The sequence below is a fragment of the Gossypium raimondii genome, chromosome 6 (assembly GCF_025698545.1).
Source record: "Gossypium raimondii isolate GPD5lz chromosome 6, ASM2569854v1, whole genome shotgun sequence".
Taxonomy (NCBI): Eukaryota; Viridiplantae; Streptophyta; class Magnoliopsida; order Malvales; family Malvaceae; genus Gossypium; species Gossypium raimondii.
In genome coordinates this window covers 28,239,287-28,255,992 of record NC_068570.1, presented here as the reverse complement: position 1 = coordinate 28,255,992, position 16,706 = coordinate 28,239,287, and the positions used below count along the sequence as shown (strand labels likewise).

Below are 16,706 nucleotides of genomic sequence, written 5' to 3'. Positions count from 1 at the left end.
ATTCAAACTTCAACAATTGATAAAAAGTTAAAAGTTGGAATAAATATTAAAGTTACATTCCAGCTTAGAAAATATTTTCTAAATGTTTTGATAGACACTGGAGTTACAATCAGCAGTTGCAGAAAGAATGCGATTCCTGTAGAAAAATAGGAATTAATGAAAATACCCATAAAAATAATGGGAATAGATGGTAGTAAAACCATTATAAAATTAAAGCTAAAAATATACCTATCTACATAAACAATGTTAGATTTGTGATTCCTAAAATAGTATTCATGTACCGTGAATTTTAGGAGAAAAGAGGGAAGGAAGCTGCTGCCGTTGAAGTGAAGGCAGACAAAAGAGAAAGTGGAGAAGATATCTGAAAGATCAGTTGCTTAAGCGTACTCATATAACCACTACATTTCTGCAAGAGTTTGTCTTTGAGTTGAGGGTCTCCACCTTTGTGATAATCCTGGGGTAATTCCATCTGTACCAAACTTAGAAAAGTCGATATAACCACCATATTCATGCCTGCTATGTACCAGTATACAACACTGTATTAATGTACTGTTTCCAGAAAAGAAAAATAATCTGGCTCACTCTCTGTGCAGCTAAAGGCCAAATAGTGAGAGAACATGGTTCATTACACAAGTTTATTAGATCAGAAACGGAAAGACAATTTTATAAATTATGAATCAAAACTGTCTACAAATGGCCTTGATCCCAGCAAATTCAATATGTTTTTTTGGTGAACTTGAATCAAGATCTGCATTCTTATGCAGTTTCAGGCTTGGGAGGGACCTTCTGGCCCTCTGATGGCACTACTTCCGATTCTTGTTGAACAGGAACACAAGGTCTCCAAATTGTTTCCGTGCCTACATCCATGAGTGCAATGCCCTTTGCTTGCAAATGAGCTCTCATCTGATCACTTTTCAAGAAGTCTTTGTTTCTCCTCACTTCAGCTCTTTCGTTAATTAGACGAATCACATCATCTTCCACCAACCCGGCTCTCGTTAATGCTTTCTCCTTTAATTGCAGCAAAACCTGTTTTAAGTAAGAAATTCATCATCTTTAGTTTTCAAACTTTTACAGAAGGCATGAATCTTAACATCGTGTAATAAGTAAATCCCGACACCTCATTATAAGAGCAAGGTGGCTGCAATCCAAGAACATCCAAAACTTTCGTAACTTCTTTCTCGATCTCTTTAAGGGATTGAATTACCAATAATCTTTGTTGCTTTTGCTGCTTCTTCTGTCAAATTACAAGAGAAAATATATTGTTATTGGCCTTGGCATAGACATATATGTGTGTGTGTGTATATATATAAAAGATAGTTACTAGCATTCTGAAAGATAAACAAATACCTTTAGCATGGTCAACAAATTGTTTACCAACTTCAACGCTTCTAGAAAGGCTCCAGTCAGTATAAGTGAAGTGCTCAAATCATCTGACATTTTCACCTGGAACTCATTGCGGAGCTTGCTAATGCATTCCTTGGCGTCCGGAGTAGTCCGAGCTGGTTTGCCATCGTTGGGAATTTCTTCTTGTAGTTGCAATAGAGCATCTTGGCAATCTTTCAAAGTCTGTACAACAAAGCAGGTAAGGATACTTTTCCAAAGGACTTGAATCTAAACTAACTCCAGGTACAGTTGCCTATGTAAATTAAAAAAAACTCAGCATCTCAGGTCAACTCAGAAAATAATTCGGTCACACTTTTGAGTAATTTTTAACCTGAAGGAGAGGCAAATCTAATCAATTATAGAAGAAATATTAAGTGGTAAAAGGAAGCCAATATTAAATAAAGCTGAACTCCAAGAAATGGAATGAGGCATGCTCCTCATCCATGACACCTTACAAGTATACAAGCCCTACACAATTCAGACAAAACAAATTTTAAGCCTAAAAGGCCAGATCACTGTCTGTACCAAGACATCTGAATTCTGACCAGCATATGCCTAGTGCAAAGTAAAAGCAGTGAAATAAGCTTTAAACCTGATATATGTAAAAAATAGCATCTGATGCACCTTCCAACTGAACAACGGAGTAATTGAGAGGAGAACGATAGTGTGCATTTATCAAGAAGTACCGCAAAGCCAGTGGATGATATCTCTCGGTAATCTAGAAAAAAACACAAACACAAAAAAATGAAGCTCATATGAGAACACTTCTGCAACTAGAACCAGAGGGAAGGGAAATCACATAAATAATAAGCCCCAACTTTACCTGGCGAATTGTGAAAAAATTACCCAAAGATTTTGACATCTTCTCATTGTTATTAGTAACATGCCCATTGTGCAACCAATAACTTACGTCACTCTCTTCGCATGCAGCACAACTTTGAGCAATTTCATTTTCATGGTGAGGAAAAATCAAATCAAGCCCACCACCATGAATGTCAAATTTGAAGCTTAAATAATGTGCACTCATTGCACTACATTCTATGTGCCACCCAGGTCGTCCAGGTCCCCATGGGCTGTCCCAAGATGGCTCACCTGGCTTTGCAGCCTGAAACAATTATTAAACATCAGAATTTGGAAATGATGCCAACATTATAAATGGCAGGTAACTGATGCAAATAGAATGGATGAAGAAAATTTGACATTAGAAGTTGTGCAACATTAGTTTCAATGAAGTGTGTCATTATTATTGAAGGGGGAGGGGTATCTAAATTGCAACTCTTAAATTTTTTTTATCTTGTAATTAGGGCTTGTCATCCTTGTACTCTATGTTACATAGAGCTGATGAATGTTGGATAACAAGATGCATCTTATGCAGATATGCTCATTGTTTTCTTTAAGTTTCCATATAATTTAAGGATAAGACCTCCTTATCTAAATGTGCCGAACATAGGTGTTGAACACAAGTACTTTAGAGAAAATGAAAAGTTCAGGTAACTTAGCTTGTACTTGATATATAGTTGCCTATTTAAAGTCCCATCCATAGAGCTTACGAAGTAGTTTTTTCAGTCAACAGCTAGACAATAGGAAGCAATGGTAATTTGAGTAATTTTTTTTATAGCTTGACCAGATTTAAGCACAGTACAGCAATTTGGAAGGGCAAATTTTAGACTCTAGATGAAATGTCGCAAGCATGAACACAATAAATACCTATTCCTTAAATAAATTTAATAATAACTGAACCTAATTGAAGGGAGCTCAAGTAGCTTTATTTTTTTCAAAACAAGCTCAAGCACATAAATTAAAGGTCCACCATGATCAAGCCAACTTCAAGCCTCAAGATTTCAAAAGGAAAGAATCTTGAGCCTATAGGCTAGACTCAGCTTGATTACATCCCTAAAGTTACTAGTAAGCTAGTAGGTTTTGCACCTTCCATAATGCAAAGTCGGAAGAATTACGCTTCCTTGAGTCAACAGCAACACGTTCACCCGCTCTATTGTTTTCCAGCTTCTGCCCAGATAACTTGCCATAATTTGGGAATTTATCAACAGCAAAAAACACATCGCCATCAACAACATATCCAAAGTCTTTGTTTATAATCTGCAAGATGAAATTATAGCGAACGTTATGAGAGAAATTAAAAAACGGCATATGAAGTATCTGCCTTCAGCCCTTCACATGTTAAAATAATGCAATATATGTAATAAACTTCATGTTCAGCAGTTCAACAACTCTTAACAATTAAAATGGACAACTTCAGTTCAAAATGAATTGGTGCAAGTTAAAAACTGCTCTTCTACTTCTTCATAGAAGGAAACATCTAAAATGCCTTCTAAGACCAGAGCATGGGTCCTTGCTACATCATTGATTGTCATTGGGCAGATGTAGATAAACTACAAGTATACAGTACATGACAATGACATGCCCAATAATAGCTTTTTATCACATGATATGGTAACGATCTGAAAATATAACTACCAAATATAACCCATTTAAATGAATCATACTTTTGTTAATGCAAATACATACATATGCACATTATGCATGCATGCATAAAAACATAGTGTTATCATGGGTTTTAGATGTGCATAAACTTATACTAGGGAAATTCCCCTAAAGCAGCAATAGAGATCCAACAGTGAACTTGACCATAAATATGTGCACTACATTTTCCACAGGGGGGGGGGAGATGCAAGATTGCTAAAGGGAGAGAGGAATCGTGGTATCCATATTTCTACAAAATAAAACTAGCATATTCAATAGGAAGGAAACCTGAGTTATCATATCTTTAATCTGCTCCATGTGACCAGAAACGCGTGGCTCATGTGTTGGAGAAAGACACTGTAGATCACTCATATCTATATTATATTCTTTACAGTACCGGTCACTCAAACTTATTGGATCTTCTCCAGTCTCATTGGCTCGACGAATTATCTGCAAAAGTCCAATCAGTAGCTCTCATAATATGAGGAAGACATAATGGTTGTTGACATATGAGAGATGGACTATTAATCAGAAAGTAGATGTGGTAAAACATTGGAAACAAGAGAGTGCATTCTCTATAACATCTCCAGAAAGAATGATCTTAAACAAGTTTAAAACAGATTAACATATCAAATAGAAGTCTTTAAGCTCTTGTTCAATAAGCTCAAAAGGAGAAAACAACTAATAAGTTGAGGTTTCAACCCCCCAATATTATAAATACATAAGTTGAATGCATCAGATTCAAATGATAAGTATCATTTCAACATCAAAAACGCCATTTCTCTCAACTAAAACACCAAAAACCGAAAGCAAAGAGCCAATCAAATAGAAATTCAAACCTTATCATCAACATCAGTAAAATTCCTGACATAAGTAACCTCATAACCCAAATGCTTAAGGTACCTGTACAATTCCAATAGTCAGCAACCAATTTTAAAAATAAAGGGGGGAAAAGCATAAGGGATGTCTCCAAGATAAATTATACACCTGTAAAGGACATCGAAGGAAACGGCAGCACGAGCATGGCCAAGGTGACTGAAATCATAGGCAGTGACACCGCAGACATACATGCGAACTTTTCCAGGAGTTTTGGGCTTGAAAACCTCTTTTTGCTGAGTCATGGTATTGTAAACAACAAATTGGAATTCTTCGGTTTCCTTCTTAGCCATCGTTTTAGAAGCTTTTTTCTGGTTTGTTTCTTGCTTTGAAGGATCCATGCCTTGATTAAGGGCAAAAAACCCCTAACCCTAAACAGAATTTGCGCAAGCGTTAATGTCAGATTTAAACTCCATCCGACACCCCAAATAGCAGTGTAATGGAAATTAGCAGCGATAACAGTCCGCCATTTCCGCTAAACCGATGCCTTTCAAAAAAATAGGATAAGAGAGAGTGAGATCAGACACAGAAAATCAAATACAGCAGAGTGATGCAGAGGCAGACAGCAGACAACACAAACCGAGCCATACCTCAAAATCTCATGACTCATTAAGTTTAGGGTTCCAAAAAGTATCTTATTCAATTTCGTGGTTTGTAGGAAACTTGAGGGCAAGAGAGAGCTTGGGTCAGGGACAGGAGAAGGAGATGGAGAGGCTTGATTGCGGCGGGATGTCTGAATTGAGATGAGAATGGGTCGGGAATTTTTAATGGAAATCTATATAACCTGTATATAAAGGGAAGGTCCAACTTGGTTGACACTTCTTTTTCCTTATATATTTTTGGTTCTCAGATTTAAATTTTTAAATTACAAATATTAAAAAAGAAGGATTAAATTTATAAAAATAAAACTACGAAAATTAAATTTTAAATATACAAAAAATTCTAAGAAAGTATATTTTAATATTCAATTAGTTACGTTATGATTTAACCTAGAAGTATTTAATAATTAATCCAACGCAATGGCTGGTAGGATTTACAGTAGTTTTAGAATAACTTTTTGATATATAATTTTAGGGTAATCTACTCTTGTTTATTTCAGGTTACATTTTAGTCTCTTATTTTTGAAATGTTACATTTTAGTCACTTATATTATTATTTTGTTACGAAGTGATCACTAAATCGTTAAGTTTCGTTATCTCTCTAACGGTAATCCTACGTGGCAATTTAACTAGATTTTAGGTGCCAACTTAGGCATGAGTTCTAGTATCGTAAGTGTTTCTTCGTAGGAACGTCCACGAATCTGATAAATTATTCTTTGTTTTTTTGTGAGCAGACATACATATATGTTGACCTAAAGCGTATACTTCGTCTGAAAGCTGTATATGGGTTCCTCTTGTGTTTCTATCAAAGCAACTAAAAGAATTATTGAAATGAATTCAAATGGAAGAAAAAAATCGGTTGTTAAATGAATTCCAATTTGTTGAGATTTCTAAATGGGATGAAAATAGATTTTAATTAAATAAATTTAATTAATTAAAATTTTTAAACCTAAACCTTAACTGAAAAAATTATTCATCTCCTCTTTTTAATTTTCTTCCATCTCTTCTTTTTTCTTTTGACTGGAAAAACCATTATCAATATCAAAATAGTTGAAATCAAACTGACTGCTTCATAAAGATGGACTTAATGGAGGGTCTAGGTATGTCTTCTTTGCATTCCTCTACCTCTTTTATTCAATATTGAAAAACAAAAATTGGATCTTTTATTGTTTAATGAAAATCCTAAATTAAAATTCTTGATATTTTCTTCGACTTTTTGAAATTGTTTGTGAACATATATTTTATTTTGCGTCGGTAGACATCCCATAAAATGCAACCAAAAACATGTTTTCATGAACTTGTTTCATTCAAGCTAATTGTAACTTTTTCATAAAAGGGTTGTTACTTTTACTGTTCTTGTTCCTAATCATTATATTTTCTAGTTCTTTCACAATTCTTGAATAATTGGTTTCTCAATCAATTTTTTGAATCAACTTGTATGTTCACAATCTCTTTGTGGGTATTCCAGATTATTCTTTCTTACTGCTGATTTTGTGTTGAATTACCTTGCAATCTTTTTTTTTTTTTGCTAGTCTTGGGTAAGTTTTGGTTTAGAGCTAATTGGTTAGTAGCTTGTGTTTTATTTAAATTATATTTCTATGTTAGTTTTATCTGCTTAGTACTTGGAGACTCTACATTATTAATTGTATTTCTGATGTGGGTTTTGCATAATTTCTGCTAACAACTTGGTTTTACTCAAATTTGGATCTAAAACCGTTTTATTTCTTCGCTCTGCATATTACTGCTGGTGAAAAGGGCCTTCCTTTTTATTCCAAATTATTCTTTCTTATTGTTGATTTTTGTGTTGAATTACCTTACAATCTTTCTTTTTTGCTGGTCTTGGGTAAGTTTTGGTTCAAGCTAATTGGTTAGTAGCTTTTGTATTCTTTAAACTATATTTCTATGTTATTAGTTTTATCTACTTGGTACTTTGAGACTACATTATTAATTGTATATCTGATGTGGGTTTTGTATAATTTCTGCTAACAACTTGGTTTTACTCAAATTTGGATCTAAAATCATTTTATTTTTTCGCTCTGCATGTTATTGCTAGTGAAAAGGGCCTTCCTTTTTTATTCCAGATTATTCTTTCTTACTGTTGATTTTGTGTTAAACTACCTTGCATTTTTTTTCTTTTGCTGGTCTTGGGTAAATTTTGGTTCAGAGCTAATTGGTTAGTAGCTTTTGTTTTCTTTAAACTATATCTCTATGTTATTAGTTTTATCTGTTGGTACTTGGAGACTCTACATGATTAATTGTAAATTTGATGTGGATTTTGCATAATTTTTGCTAAGAACTTGGTTTTACTCAAATTTGGATCTAAAATCATTTTATTTCTTTGCTATGCATGTTATTGCTGGTGAAAAGGGCTTTCCTTTTTATTCTTTTGTAATTATCATCTCATTTTTAATGTAATTTGTATAGCTTGAACTTAAACATTTGTACAAATTGTGGCAGCTTGATTCCTTCAATAAATTATAAATGCAGGTTTCATTACTTAATTATATGTTATAACCAACTCAGCATTTGACTTTAGACCTTTAAGTTGACAGTTAGGTTTTTGAAATCTGCAATCTTCTCAGGCTTGCAGATTGATATTATGAATTGTGATTGCTTAATTTTTGTTGCCGTCTTAGCAAAACAAACATTATTCTTTGTCAGTCCTTTATGCTTATGTTTATGTTTAGCTTTTCATTTTAACTTGGGTGTATTTTGATGCAAATGTATAACAAATAATTGATTTAAAGATGTATATAATGTTAACTTCACTCTAATTGTCTAAGTAAGGATTGAAGTTCCCCAATTTTGCCACAATGTGTTAACAATTTGCACTTGTAATTTATAACTGTTGCCAAAATATCTTTTAATGTGTATATTTATGCTATCCAAATGCAATTTACAACTACTTTCATAATGTCTTTTAATGCACATATTTATGTTGTCAAAATGTGAATAATGGCTACTGTTTTTATGTTCTAGATTATGTATTTTAATGCTGTCCAAATATGAATATCGACTGTTGTTCGAATATCCTAAAATGTTCGTGAATTCATTAGTTATGTTGTTTGAAATTGATCTGGAGTTGATATAATGTTGTTTTCAAGTTTGAATTTTTGTGCAATTTGTTGGTGCTAATATATTGTTTTATTTTCCTTTTTCGGTTTAGGGTTAGATGTTGAACAAAATACTTTAGGGGGAGATTTTGGAGGAGAAGTGTCTGACTCAGATGATAGTTCATATAAAGCTTATGAGTTAGCTGCTTCTTATTCTAATTCTTTTGAGTCTGATGGTGATAGGGTAGATGAACCAGAGGTTGAACTGATAGGTGAAATGATGCAAAATGAGTTAGACCACTTACTGGGCTCAGTTTTTTAGGGTTTAGGAGATGATTTTGATAGTAACAGTGATGAGGATTTGAATAATAACGTGGGTTATGATGAATATGGGAATAAAAAGTACCCTTTGTTCAATCTTCAAATTGATATGAGGAACCCTATATTGATAAAGGGTTTGGTTTTCCCTAGTAGAGATATTTTAAAAGATGCAGTTAAACAATATAGGGGGATAAATAGGGTAGTAACCAAACTAACTAGGAATGACAAGCTTAGGGTGAAAGCAGTCTGTGTACCTAGTTTTCCATGGACGTTATGGGTGTCCAAATTAAATCCCAAGGATCCAATGGATGGGAGTTGGCAAGTTAAGACCTTAGTCAACCACCATAAGTGTGGCAATGTAATGAAAAATAAGAATATTACTTCAAAGTGGATGGCTAGGCATTATTTACACAAATTTCAAGTTGATCCCAACTATTCCTTAACATCTTTACGAAATGATATTAGGGTGGATTTTGGAACAATTGTGTCTTGGACTAAATATATGAGAGCTAAGATTAGGGATCTAGAACTAGTTCTAGGGAATCACAAAGCCCAATATGCCAATATATACAATTATTTACTTGAGTTAAAGAAAAGCAACCCTGGTACAACAACCATATGTAAATTAGACTGTAGGCTATTTTAAAGGCTTTATTTCGTCTCTGTCTACCAAAACAACCGGAAATGTTTTAAAAAAAAGTAGGCATACGATGTAAAAAGTTCACGCCCATCTTTATCTCTAAAGATAGGGTGCCCTAACCACCCAACAACTATTCCATCCCCGTTGTCCATTGAACCTATTCTGAATAATCCTCCTTTTGCCGGATTATTGCCAATGTAATCATAAAAAACTAATTTTTCAAGAATTTTAGACCAAGCTTCTGATAAACTTTGATTTTCGGCTAACCCAACACTAACCCTTCAATATATTTCTTGCTGGAAGTATCCTTGATCCTTTTGCTAACGAGTAGGACCAAGATGGGGGTAGTTGCTGAACCATACCACATAGTTCCGGCAACAACAAAAGCTGCAAAAAAGACAACAACTATACTACTGGAAAGGACGATTTCAATATTTCCCATACATAATCTTTTGTATAAACGTCGGGGAGGGCAGACACTAAGATGGACTAAGCCCGCTAATATGCCCAATGTCCCTGCTACAATATGATGAAAGGCTATTCCTCTTGGAACAAAAGGATCAAAACCTTCTACGCCCCACGTCAGATTTACAGGTTGGACCTTGCCAGTTAGTCCATAAGGGTCCGACACCCATATTCCAAGACCATACAATCCTGTCACATAAAATGCGCCAAAGCCAAAGCAAGCCACTCTTGAGAGAAATAAATGAATTCCAAAAATCTTGCGCAAATCCAAAGAAGCTTTTTCTGTGTGCTCATCACAAAAAATTTCTAGATCCCAATATACCCAATGCCAGATAACTGCCAAGAAGTAGAAGCCAGAAAACACAATATGGGCTCCGACCACACCTTCGTAACTCCAAATACGCGGATTTGTTACAGTCTCCCTGTAATACTCCAACCGCCCTATGAATTGGTTATTCCTAAAATAGCCATGATGGGTATAACGAACATACCTTGTCTCCACATTGGATCAAGAACGAGATCGGAGGGATAAAAAACGGCTAATTCATATAGAGCCATTGAACTGGCCCAACTAGAAACCAGAGTCGTATGCATTATATGAACAGAAAGTAAGCGGTCGGGATCATTCGATATGATAGTATCAACACGATACCCAGGCAAACCCATGGAAATGCCCATTTATCAACAAAAAGTAGACACTATGTAACTTTATTGCATTGGAATACCTCCCCTTTTCGGTGGATTCTTTCAGAGAAAGGATTAATATTTGTTCAATGCCATTAGTAATTAAGGGAATAATTTTGCTTAGAAGAAAAAAAGAGAAGCAGATCTATTCTATACTCGATAAGTATCAATACGCAATAGGGGTTGATCCTATTTTTTATGAATGAACGCATCCCTATTTGTTCGTCATTCAATTGACCTATTGGTAAGAATTCTCTTTCATTCATTCTGTCTTTCTTTATTTTATGGCCTTATTCTATCTATGTATAAAATATGAGGCCAATATTATTAAGACCATTATTACACTTCCAGATCAAAGTGAAGTATAGTATTTGATTCTTTTTCTTTCCTTTAATGCCTATTGGTGTTCCAAAAGTTCCTTTTCGAAATTCGGGAGAGGAAGATGTAGTTTGGGTTGATGTATAGTGCGACTTGTCAAATATATTGGGTCATATGGGATTCCCCCGTTCTCTTGCCCAATCGAGATCTCCTCTGTTTTGCCCAAAAAAGATTGATTAAATTATCAAAAATTTGTAGCGTGAAGTGTAATGAAGTGCAATTAAAGATCCATTTCATTTTTTTTTGGATATCCAGATTAATATTTTCAATTAGAATGATTTATGGTTGGCTTGGTTGGACCGAAAAAATGAAGCATCCAGGCTCCGTTTAGAAAAAACCCAATTAGTAATACATTTATGATTACCACCTATATCATATCATAAATCATTTTTATTTACAAATTCGAAATAGAAATAAGAACGATTTCAAACTATTAATCAATCGAATAATATGATAAATACGTTGAATATTTGGTGGAAAACATGAAAGAAAAGGAATTAAATTAAAATAAAAAAGGAAATGAAATCATAGCAAAAAGATGTGGTATTGGGTCATTTGTCCTATATGCGCAAATCAAAATCGGGCGGATCTTTACTCGAAGTAGAGCATAAACCTTGAAAAATTGATGAAACTCATTCAGGAACAAGAAAATGACATCATGATTTGGATTGAATCCCAATGAAAAAAATAGATCAATGAAAAGTTTGTGCGATAAGTTTAGCGGATTTTTTTTCTATATTATAGATTATAGGAAAACGGGCCAAAACTATATATTATAGATTATAGGAAAACGGGCCAAAACTATCTTTCTTTAATTTCATTTTATTTAAAAAAATGTAAGAAAAATCCCCTTCATTAGAAATTAGAAGTTAGAAAAGGCACACTAGAAAAAATGAAGGATGGCTGGAATCTACGCATTGATTTTTTTTTTGCAATTTTTGTTGAACCGTATGCATCAAAAGGTGCCTGTACGACTGCTAAGGGTTGCAATTTTATCCTAATCAACCGACTTTATCGAGAAAGATTAATTTTTTTAGGCCAAGAGGTTGATATCTAGATCTCGAATCAACTTATTGGTCTTATGGTATATCTCAGTATAGAGAATGATACCAAAGATCTGTATTTGTTTATAAACTCTCTTGGCAGATGGGTAATACCTGGAGTAGCTATTTATGATACTATACAATTTTTGCAACCAGATGTGAATACAGTATGCATGGGATTGGCTGCTTTAATGGGATATTTTCTCCTGGCCCGAGGAGAAATTACCAAATGTCTAGCATTCCCTCACGCTCGGCGCCAATGAGTTTTTTTAATTGATGGAAAGAAAAAAGAAGACGCCTTCGCCATATGAAACATGAATTAGTAAGTAATAATAGCATGTCACTTTGAATTTGATATGAATTTTTTTGATTTCTTTTTTTTTCAAAACATTAGATTATGTATCGAAAGAGTAGTATGAGAGAAAGGGCATTTCAATTTTATCTTAGCTTTCATGGGCCCATCTCAATCACAAAATTTTTTCTTTTCACACGGAGGCTATTAACAATATTTATAACAATATTTATGTTATAAAATAAAAGAGTCTGAAAAAAACTATTTTTTCGTCTTTTTTGAAAAAAACTTTAGGATTCTTTGAATTACGATTGAAATAAATATATAAAGCAACAGAGCCATCATAGTATTTTTGAACTTTTCGAAAAAAAAGAAAAAAGAAGGGTGGTAATTGGATTATTTAGTGATCTGGGTCTAATAAACGCTCTCTGTATTTTCTCTTTTTCTTTTTTCGATGAAAGATAAAAGAGAATTCATTGTAAAGCCGTATGCAATGCACAAAAAATGCCTGTATGGTTGTTCAATTCTATCTTTTTTTTCTTATTATTCTTTAGCTATTTTTAGTTATTCTTCTCGCCTCATTATGTGAGTTAGAAGACCTTTTATTATGTTGTATCATCAGGGTAATGATCCATCAACCTGCTAGTTCTTTTTATGAGGCACAAATAGGAGAATTTATCCTGGAAGCGGAAGAACTACTGAAAATTTGCGAAAGCCTCACAAGGGTTTATGTACAAAGAATGGGCAAGCCCCTATGGGTTGTATCCGAAGACATGGAAAGAAATTTTTTTATGTCAGCAACAGAAGCCCAAGCTCATAGAATTGTGGATCTCGTAACTGTTAAAGAAGTTAAATAACAAATAGCAATAGCAACGATTTAACACCAATCCATAATTTAATTAAGATTGATTTAATCCTTCTTCATTTCCTTGTTAACTTAAGCCTAAGGGGTTAATATTTTATTAATCTATTAAATAGAAAAAGAAGTAATTCAGAATCATCTGGTTAGGATCGATCTAAACCAATCTATTATGTATATGATTCAGTATGCCAACTATTAAACAACTTATTAGAAATGCAAGACAACCAATTAGAAATGTCATGAAATCCTCTGCTCTTGGGGGATGTCCTCAGCACCGAGGAACATGTACTAGGGTGTATGTGCGACTTGTTCAGATCATGGGCTGAGAACAAAGAAATAACTTTTTCAATATCAACGATCCGTACCAGTGAATAGAATGGGGTTCGTCCGTTTTCACTATCTAAAAAAGATAGATCTACCATATCCTTCTATTGTGTATGAAATTTATGGTTTCCATTGGCACAAATCCAATCTTGGAATTTAAGATGAGAATAAATTCCCTATTGGTAGCAAATGCTTATCCATTAAGCGGGGAAAATCCTATTTAAAAAGCAAAAAGATTATGTTTCGACTCTTGCAAAGAATGGACTAACAGGGTCAGCTGCCCAATTAATCCTCATCCTTATATACCGTTACTGTATAAGTAGATCTCATTGTGAAAGATCTATTACTGGAAAATTTATGAGTAGTGCCGAAAAGTGTGAACTGTACAAGTTACCAATTAAATGAAGGAATAAGCTCTGGTGTATAGAGAGGACCTCACCGTTTAAGAAGTAACCATAGAAACGATGGAACCCACTATTTATTTATCCATTTCTATTTACTCCTTTATTTTAGTCAATATGCTTTTTTTTATGCCTAGTATCGATACAATTTCTTATTTCAAGGTGAAATGAAATGCCTAAAAAAAAAAGAAAAATCGTGGTCGGGACGGTTAGAGTAGCAAAAGCCATTAGAATTTTTATTTTATACATTGGAAGAATCCGTTTTGTTATTAATAGACTAGAAAAGAACAACTGAAAGAAGGAATTAGTTATTCATCAAAATTTCTTTTATTCAATGACCAGAATTAAACGGGGATATATAGCTCATAGACGTCGAAAAAAAATTAGTTTATTTGCATCAAGCTTTTGAGAGGCTCATTCAAGACTTACTCAAACTATTACTCAACAAAGAATAAGAGCTTTAGTTTCGGCTCATCGGGATAGAGATAGGAAAAAAAAGGGATTTTTGTCGTTTGTGGGTCACTTGAATAAATGCAGTAATTCGCGAAATGGGGGTATCCTATAGTTATAATAGGTTAATACACAATGTGTACAAGAAATAGTTGCTTCTAAATCGTAAAGTACTTGCACAAATAGCTATCTCAAATAGGAATTGTCTTTATATGATTTCCAACGAGATTAGAAAGGAAGAAGATCGGAAGGAATCCAACGAAATGCTTTAAATAAAATGGGGTTCCCTCGAGAATGAACTCGGGGAAGGTAGAGTAGAAATTAATATGATAAAAAATTCTAATTCTGATAAGGTCATCAAAACAAGATGAGCGAAGTCGCTCACTAAAAAAAGGATTTATTTTCTTCCCCAACCAGATTCGATTCTTTTGAAGGGGTAAGCCTATTTATTTCTGGTTCTAAGAGCAGTAGTTCTAGTGGTCGACTCGCTTCTTTCAAACTATTTCTCATTATTAAGAAAGGGTAACGAAGATAAAATACGAGCTTTTTTTATAGCAATAGTAATTAATCGTTGTTGTTTTAAGGTCAATCTATTTACTCGCCTAGATGATATTTTTCCTTGTTTACTAATGAATCGACTAATTAAACTCATGTTTCTATAATCAATTCGATCCCCCGATTGGATCGGGGGCAAACGCCTACGAAAAGATCGCTTGGATTTAAGAAAGAGTCGCTTGGATTTATCCATGATTTCTTTATTCCTTATTTCGAAAAAGAATCCTATCCCTATCTCTATTTCTAAAATCCTATTTTGAAAATTCAAATTATAGGATTAATATTATAAATAGGATTTGGTTTGTTTATTTTAAAATTTTATTATTATTTATCATTTAAATATATAATTTAAATATATATAAATTAAAATATATTAATAATATATAAATAATATTAATAAGATAATAATATAGAAAGAAAATATGCATTATATATAACCAATTATATGCGTTATATATAACTAATTATATACTTATACTTAATATATTATATACCTAATGTCATATTTTCATATTCTCGGGAAGTGGTGACATACGAGCACTTGATTTGATTTATTTCTTTATCTCCTTGTGAATTGTATGTTTGTAACAATAGGGACAAAATTTCTTCAATTCCAATCGACTGGGCATATTGTGTCAATTTTTTGAGTAATATACCTGGAAATACCCGTTGATTCCTTAGTAATGCTGTTTCGAACACAATTGGTACATTCCAAAATAATCGTTACTCGAACATCTTTACTCTTGGCCATGGACCTCCTTTGAGTTTTTAATTCACCCAACTTTTCTATTTTCCAATCAAAAGCGAAGAAGAAAGGAATGAAAAAAAAAAGAAATAAAAGTTGCTAACTCAAAACCAAATCTTGAAAGATTTTGTTGCAATCAATATAGTAAATCAATATAGATTTATAGTAATAGTAAATCTATAAGAATAAGTAATACAACGATTTTGAACTCTATTTAGAATCAAACCACCGTACGGTATTTTATTTAAGTATCTTGTAGGATACTGCTATTCCAGCCACATTTCTCTTTTCGCTCTCCTAGTAATTAAATTGAAGCTTGAACCCAAGTTTCGGTGATGTTGAATCTACTTTTTTTGTTCTACCTTCCTTATTTATTTTATCTAATTCTTATCTAATTTGAAAAAAAAACAAAAAAGGGCGAGAGAGTAGTCACAGATATTTGATTGTATCTCGATCTAATCTTTTCCACCCCGTCCCGCGGCAATAACTAGAATTAAAAAAAGGGAACGTTAACGCATTCGGGAAGAAACGATTGATCTCTATCAATAAACCCACTAAAGAACCAAACCAGAGAGTACTTAGTACCGGTGCTACGAAAATATATGTTTTTAGATCTCGCATTTAAAATCCTCCTTCTTTATCGTATTACATTATGGTAATACATATATAATATCATGTATGTGTGGTTAAAGACCACTTAGATTTTTCTATTTGTACCCGGAATTCCTAATTCAAAATTCAAATTTAAATGTACAATGATTCGATATATAAGATTTTCCCTTTCTTAAAACAACAAAACAAAAGAGGTCTCTTTCCGCTTGAGAATTCCCGCTAAAAATATTCCTTTATTATTCATTATATGGTTGTTATATGATATGAAACCAAAAAGAGTAAATGGAAAGATCCGTTTTGTATATCAATAGATGAAATAAGGGTGTGGAAAACAAGACAGGGATTCTCTACAATGACATTGTAGGCCAATTGAAAGGGATATAGCGTAGCTTGGTAGCACGTTTGTTTTGGGTACAAAATGTCACGGGTTCAAATCCTATCATCCCTACCTATTACTTCTCCTTTGAGCGATGTGAGGAGTCGTTTAGATTGATTAAAATTAAGCATACATAATCTATCATTTTCTCATATTATATATGATA

General features: G+C 33.4%; 1 protein-coding gene and 1 pseudogene across 2 annotated transcripts; both read right to left on the bottom strand.

Moving 5' to 3' along the window:
• Positions 1-472: 472 nt before the first annotated feature.
• On the bottom strand, positions 473-5,531 carry LOC105772523 (cysteine--tRNA ligase 2, cytoplasmic). Of its 2 annotated transcripts, XM_012593819.2 has the most exons (10): positions 5,331-5,531; positions 4,852-5,227; positions 4,704-4,767; positions 4,153-4,314; positions 3,310-3,480; positions 2,207-2,488; positions 1,976-2,101; positions 1,348-1,566; positions 1,118-1,234; positions 473-1,026 (listed from the first exon to the last, which is right to left on the bottom strand). In XM_012593819.2, the coding sequence occupies exons 2-10, from the start codon at positions 5,079-5,081 to the stop codon at positions 757-759; spliced, it is 1,641 nt and encodes a 546-aa protein (XP_012449273.2). In that variant the 5' UTR covers positions 5,082-5,227; positions 5,331-5,531; the 3' UTR covers positions 473-756. The 2 variants fall into 2 exon arrangements, with proteins under 2 accessions (XP_012449273.2, XP_012449272.2); XM_012593818.2 differs by having other exon boundaries at positions 4,852-5,531.
• A 4,103-nt stretch (positions 5,532-9,634) lies between these two features.
• LOC128041828 (photosystem II CP47 reaction center protein-like) lies at positions 9,635-10,484 on the bottom strand (annotated as a pseudogene).
• Positions 10,485-16,706: the final 6,222 nt, after the last annotated feature.

Excerpts from the sequence above, each read along its gene's own strand:
- LOC105772523 (XM_012593818.2), bottom strand. The coding sequence starts at position 5,081 with ATGGATCCTTCAAAGCAAGAAACAAACCAGAAAAAAGCTTCTAAAACG. Across the intron at positions 4,768-4,851 it reads TCCTTCGATGTCCTTTACAG|GTACCTTAAGCATTTGGGTT; the intron begins GTGTATAATTTA and ends GGAATTGTACAG. Across the intron at positions 1,235-1,347 it reads ATTTGTTGACCATGCTAAAG|AAGAAGCAGCAAAAGCAACA; the intron begins GTATTTGTTTAT and ends GTAATTTGACAG.